At 36.9% G+C, this 6,803-nt stretch overlaps 1 protein-coding gene across 1 annotated transcript in view; it reads right to left on the bottom strand.

Moving 5' to 3' along the window:
- The window catches only part of LOC104515528 (structural maintenance of chromosomes protein 5-like), a gene marked incomplete at both ends in the record, with an annotated part of 9,281 nt that extends 3,516 nt beyond the window's left edge, over positions 1 to 5,765 (bottom strand). Inside the window, 4 exons of the mRNA XM_010159539.1 lie at positions 837 to 950; positions 3,196 to 3,350; positions 4,507 to 4,762; positions 5,694 to 5,765. Coding sequence (XP_010157841.1) covers positions 837 to 950; positions 3,196 to 3,350; positions 4,507 to 4,762; positions 5,694 to 5,765 — 597 coding nt within the window. The remainder of the gene's footprint in view (positions 1 to 836; positions 951 to 3,195; positions 3,351 to 4,506; positions 4,763 to 5,693) is intronic.
- Between the last annotated feature and the right edge of the window lie 1,038 nt (positions 5,766 to 6,803).

Raw genomic sequence — 6,803 nt, 5'->3', positions numbered from 1 at the left:
ATGGAATTCAGTAAGGCCAAGTGTGAAGTCCTGCATCTGGGGAAGAACAACCCCATGGATAAGTACAGGCTGGGGGGCTGTTCTGTTGGAGGGCAGCTCTGGGGAAAAGGACCTTGGAGTCCTAGTGGAGAACAGGATGGCCATGATCCAATAGTGTGCCCTCATGGCCAAGAAGGCCAATGGCATCCTGGAATGCATTAGAAAAAGCGTGGCCAGAGCACTGGAACAGGCTGCCCAGAGTGGTGGTGGAGTCTCCTTCTCTGGAGACGTTCAACAGCCGCCTCGACTTGTCCCTGTGTGATCTACTCTAGGTGATCCTGCTCTGGCAGGGGAGTTGGACTAGATGATCTCTAGAGGTCCCTTCCAACCCCTACCATTCTGTGAAATAGCTTGTGGCTTTTTTGTCCTACATCATCTGCCTGGCTCTCAAAAGGAACAATCTCCTTATCACTCCAGGAAATGGCAGTATTAAGAAAATATAAGCTTGATCTGCTGCTTGAACCATAGTCGTTCTCACACAGGATGCTCACTCGCCTCTTTAGTTAAGAGGCATTCAAAATGCTTGGTACTACATTTGTTGCTTCCTGTTCTTGCCATTTTCTAAAACCAAATATTTGCTTAATATTATTGCATCCCTCCAGTTGGCCTAGGCTTTTAAAAACAATCCTACTCCAGAAGAAAACATAAATCTAGAAGAAAACCACTGAATACCGTGTATTAAGTACTGTGCTGAAATTGCCAATCAGACTTAATAAATTCAGACTTACTTGGCTGACTCCAAAGTTCAGTGTTTATACGTCAGTATTTAACTTTTTTTTAAATTGGTGTCTACTTGCCTCCACAAGAAACATTTCCATATCTTCTTGACTCTCAAAAACAAAAGCCCTCATGTCATTGGCTGAAATGTGATTTTCAACATATTTAGCATGTCTATTGTCTTTCATATTGATCTAATAATGAAAGATAATGAGAAAGTGATTTAATACAATCGGATTTCACCCTCCCCCCCCCCCAATGCAACCCCCCCGACACTTTAAGCAGTCAGAAGATATCCAAGCCTACATTTAATGAAGACAAAGTTTAAATGCTTTAAAGACATATTCCTTGTTTTGTTGCAACCAATTCTTTTGGGAGGAAACATAGAGTAACTCACATGTCATTGTGTTTAGATTTAGCCAGTCATATCCTTTCTCAGGATTCCTGGACCTATCACTGTTTCCACCATACCACCTCCTGCTCCTCCCTAACCTCAAAATTGCAACCACCACTATCTATGGCATGCCTAGCGGTTCTGCTACATTACTACTAAAAATATCTTACTGTTTAGAAACACGGAACCTAAGAAATCAAAACTAGGAAACACCAAACTCCACAAATTTATACATGCAGTTCCCCTTGATTTGGACATCATGAATGTCACCAAATACAAATACAGAATTGTGAAGCCCTAGAAAAAAGAAGTATTCAAAGATTGATTGAATTCTCCAAGAATTCTTAGGAAAAAGAAAAATCCACGTTTAATGTTGTGTTTCATATCTGAATGAAATGTTAATGTTAGAATTCTTAAGTAACTCTCACTAGTAATTAGATATTATGTCACTACACGACATACAAAAGCAAAATTACACAGAACTACACAATTTAATAACCTCAAGTTAGCCAAAGGCTGGGTACACTTACTAACAATTTGAAAGCTAGAAGTACATGAGACTAACTTACATGATTTTAAAGAAAACAAATTCAGACATTAGTGGATGTTACAGAGGTTAATGAGGCCTTAAAGTAAAAGCAAAGGCATCCTATTGCAGTATTTGTAAAATTAACTTGATGTGATCTTCCAGGAAGAATTGAAGTTCTGGTAATAATGTGAAAAATATTATATTTTATACTAAATAAATGTAATTTTGAATAGTTCTAGCACATGCAGACAGCATAAGAATTGGTACACAAATATTTAACATTCTACTAATTTAAACTGTAGCAATATGCTATTAAAATAAGCTTGCAATTTTGAAGAGGAAGAGGAGGAGTGCACAGAGTTCTTTCTTCATCCTCTTGACATTACACGGAATATATATCGCAATATGGTGGAGGATTGCACTAGAAAACTACAATAGTCTCTGAAAATTTAGCCCTGCTCTTCCTATCTAATACAGCGTCTGGGGAACCAAAACTCAGAACAAAACTAGGGGTAGAATAGATGTTTCTATGCCTGTAGCTGGCTGTGCAAAGCAAACCACAAAAACACCTGGAGATCACAGTAATATACTGTAACCATTGCTGAGAAGGTTGTGATATAAGGGAGGGGGAATTCAATTGTAACTACCACTGCTTTTCTAAGCATCAAATAAGAACTACTCAAGTCTAAATAACTGAACGTAACTTAGAAAAAATCTGCGATGTACACCTATGTTGCTTTTGGATAGGACAGAGTTGTATGGAGCTATATTTTGGATTTGTGTTGAAAACAGCACTGCTAAAAAATGGAAGTTTCAGTTATTTCTGAGCAGTGCTTACAGAGTGTCAAGGGCTTTCTTGCCTCTCACGCCACCACACCAGTGAGTAGGCTGGGGGTGCACAAGATGTCAGGAGGGGACACAGCTGGGACAGCTAACCCCAACTGACCAAGGGGATATTCCATACCATATGACATAGTGCTCAGCATGTAAAGCTGGAGGAAGAAGAAGGAAGGGGTGATGGTGTTTCTCTTCCCAAGTAACTCTTACGGGTAATGGAGCCCTGCTTTCTTGGAGATATCTGAACACCTGCCGGTCAGTGGGAAGTGGTGAATTAATTCCTTATTTTGCTTGTGCGTGGCTTTAGCTTTACCTATCAAACTGTCTTTATCTCAACCCACAAGTTTTCTCATTCTTACTTTTTTGATTCTCTTCCTCTTCCCAACTCAGGCGAGTGAGTGAGTGACTGTGTGATTCTTAGTTACTGTCTGGAGTTACAGCATGACAGCACTTTATTAAAGGACTACTCCATGAGGAGGGAAGGGGAAGGAGCCACCCTGTCTTACCCAACGTTGAGCATTACTGCATCGTCTACAGAATTAAAATTACAAATAGTGCAGCATGTTAATGTATCCTGCATTTAAATGGCAGTTCATTTCAAGATGTGTCTTGAAGTCTTAAGGTCATTCATAAACTAAACATTAACTGCATAGAGTGACATGCAATTAATTTTTCTTACTTCAAGCATCATGGGTTCACAAACTTTGTTTTTAAACTTGTCTTTGTTTTTTCGTAGCCACATAAGAGCAGAGTGTGTGTCTTGGAATCTCCTTTTAAGATTCTCTTCCTTCATATTCATTAAATTATTAAGTTGTCCAAGGCGGTTAATTATTCCTGTAATTGAAGGCAGGTTCTTAAACACAGTCCATAGCAAATACACATTATAAATAGCATTTTCTAATATTTATTGACTATACTACTCCAGCAATAAAGTTTTTAGGACATTATAGCAATTAAGTGTTTATCTTCCCACAAGCAAGATGCTGCTTATTCTGAAGAAAACTTAAGAACTATTAAAGCTTAAAATCTAAAAGAAAATTAAGGTTTACCCAAAGGATAATGAAATGTGGTGGCACAATAAAGACAGGGATTTAGTCCTAAAAATCTCTTTCTCCAAAACTTGTTCTACTTTTGTATTTAAAACCAAAAATCCCCCAAGAGAAAAGAGGTGGTAGGACTAGCAACGTGAAATCTCTTGAGAGTTATTTTATGCTTGCAGCAAACAAAATGTGTGACATCAGACTGTGTGTGAAAGCATTTGCTATTCAGGAGAGAGACTGAATACTTTCTATGCTTTTTCAAGGTGCAATAGATAGTGTCTCCTTCCCTGCATCACTTGGTCTCTCTACACCTCAGTTTCTTCTTGGATACTATGACAAGTTAAGTGCTAGACAGATAGGTATGTGCACATGTACTACACTCACCAAGGAATATATAGAGCACCACCTACCCACCAAGGTATAATTTTTGAATTTTGTTTCTTAGAAAGAACTAATTGTAAATCCTGAGTAAGTATAAAGGAATTTAATATAATTAACATTAGCTCATGTTCGTCTAGAAAGGACAAAAGCAGCATCACTAACCAATGTACTGCCAAAGAGGTAATTATAAACAATCTTCAAAGCAAACTGCTTTTGCTTCAGGATTAATTTTTATATCCTGCTAATAGTACACATCTTCATTTAATAACAGGAAAAAGAAAATCAAACTGGCAAAGCAGTCTCCTTAACCAGAGATCAGAAACTAATTTTTAGAAGGGCACTTTTAAGTTCAACTGCCATTTCTTAAGCTTCTTATTCTTTCTGTTTTATAAGAGATTTCTGCTACTTCTAATCGAACTGGTAACAGAAAGAAGGACTGCTATAAATGTAATCTACAGCTATGAGGCTTGAGGTAAACATAAATTATATCACTACAGCAGGAGAACAAATACATTCTGTAAAGTCAGTTAAAAAAGAAAAATCAACAAACAAAAACCTTAGTAACTTACTTTTCTTTTCCCTCTCTTGGTTCATTTTCTCTGCTGTTAGATCATTGATATCGCTATCAATATTTGCCCTTTCTTCTTGTAATTTTTTCAACTCATTATTAACAGCATCAGTTTGTAGCTGAAGATTCTCACAGACCAACATTGTATTAAGCTCCTTTTTCCAGTCTTCTATCATCTTGTGAGTGTTGTGTATTTTCCTTTTTCTGTCCATTTCTTCATCTTTCTTCATTCTCAATGCTTGATGAATTTCTTCAATCTAAGAATTTTGAGTACTTCCAACATTAAAGGAGTGTAGTATACAAAACCTATGACAAATAACTAGGATATGTGTGCAATTGGTATTAAATGCTGATGTGACCATGCTCTAAAACCATAAGAGTCTGTTATAGTACCAACAGCCCTAAGATAGTTGAAGAACTCACAAGATTCTGTTAAGATTTAGGAACATGTAAGCAAAAAGACAATCAAGCCTTTAAATAAATTTTTGAAGTTCCTTTATTCATATAAAAGCAGAAACTTAAAGCTTAAGATCTTCCTTAATTAACACATTTGAAAGTTTGTCTAACACTGCATAAAACCTATAGCATAAACACAACGTGCAACATTGACTATACAGCCTTACACATTTAATTTATACATTTCTTAACTGAGTACTCAGATGAAGTTCTGTAACTGTTTTACAATATATCTTTGTGTTTTCTTTTTAAAAAATGCCGGATGTATACACTTCACAGAAACAGTAACACTAGCCTTTTGCACAGAATATTTGAGGGCATGTTTAATGCTGAGTGCACTGCTGTGCCACAGAGGCTGTAGCTTTTCAAGAAAAGCCTGTAATATACAGTGTGTGTATATATATATATACACAGCCTATTCCTAAATTTGTTGCATCAACGTAACTGATTTTATGCAGCAATCACCTGTTCCTTAGTAATACCTGTTTGACTAACAGGCATTTTAAAGATCATTGAGTACTAGAGGCAGTGAAGTGTGCAAGCATGTCCAGCCTTTTCAGAGAAATTTCCCTCTCTGATAACAGAAAACCAGACAAAAAACCCCATACCTATGTTTTACTGAAGAATTTAAGAAGTAGCATTCCACCTAAACGCAAGACATGCTACAGCTAGTACCAAATAAATACATTACCAAAGAAACACAAAAAAAGTCAAAAATATCAAGACTCTTACTTGTTTATCTTTCATCTCCAAAGCATCTTGCTTTTGTTTAAATTTTTGAGAAATGTCTTTGATTTCAACAGCCTGCATATAGAAAGATATTTAAATTCAAGTCATAAATTTAGTTAAGATTTGTAAAAAGCAGTCACATTTTAAAGAACGTTCTTTATATGCATAACTAAGCATTCATTCCACATTTTATACTGACAAAGTCATGCTCACCAGTTTCTTATTTACTTGTATCTGTAACACATTTTTCAGCAATTTGTGAAGAACTGAATAATAGCATATGAACTTTTCACAACCATTCAACTACAGATCTGCAATTCAGGCATGACAGATAGAAGTCTCCTAACCTAATCTGACATCAAAATAATTCCATTCTCTGTTTCAATACAAATGTTGCATCCAGATCCTTACACTTATAAAATGTTCTTGCCACTTTTTCCAAACCAACTTTACCAAGGAAAGCTTATAGTTAAGGGCAAGAAAGGCTGAAGTTCTTAGGCACAGGACAGCCAAAACAGAATTTGTCAAAGTCATCCTACTGCTGAAGTGCATTGTGCCAAAGCTACATCCCACACAGTTGAGCTTGACAACTTGATGGCTTATGTGCATGCACCAATGTCTCTACTCTTTCTTTATCCTTATCAGCTTCTCTAGAGCTGTAGAATAATACAAGTCAGAAGGGACTTTTGGGTGTCACCCAGTCCAATCAAAAGCAGGTCCTACTAGGTCAGGTTGCACAGGCACTTGTACAGCTGAGTCCTAATACAGTGGAATTGTACTAGGCTTTCTCTACAAACTTAACTCTTCCTTCCTTGAACCCTCAAAGCTGAAAACAGTGCCAGCAGAATACTGGAACACTGCAAAAAGAATGGAAGCACTGTAAGTAAATTCCAGCCCAGACATGGAAACACACACAGCACTCTTGCTGGAAGAAATGTCTTCCTACAAACTCAGTCACACCGAAAAAGCTAAGGTGCATCAAGAATGGAGAAAATAAAACTATGCAGAAACTTTTCCACAACCTGAAAAACGCATACAAATTTAAGAGCCCGACTCAACAGCTGTTTGTATGAAGGCAACATGGAACAATAAATATATCATAGAATCATAGAA

This window comes from Eurypyga helias, unplaced genomic scaffold (assembly GCF_000690775.1).
Source record: "Eurypyga helias isolate BGI_N326 unplaced genomic scaffold, ASM69077v1 scaffold959, whole genome shotgun sequence".
NCBI classification, from domain to species: domain Eukaryota; kingdom Metazoa; phylum Chordata; class Aves; order Eurypygiformes; family Eurypygidae; genus Eurypyga; species Eurypyga helias.
Note: the sequence above shows the minus strand (reverse complement) of the source record. Positions and strands in the feature narration are given on the sequence as shown.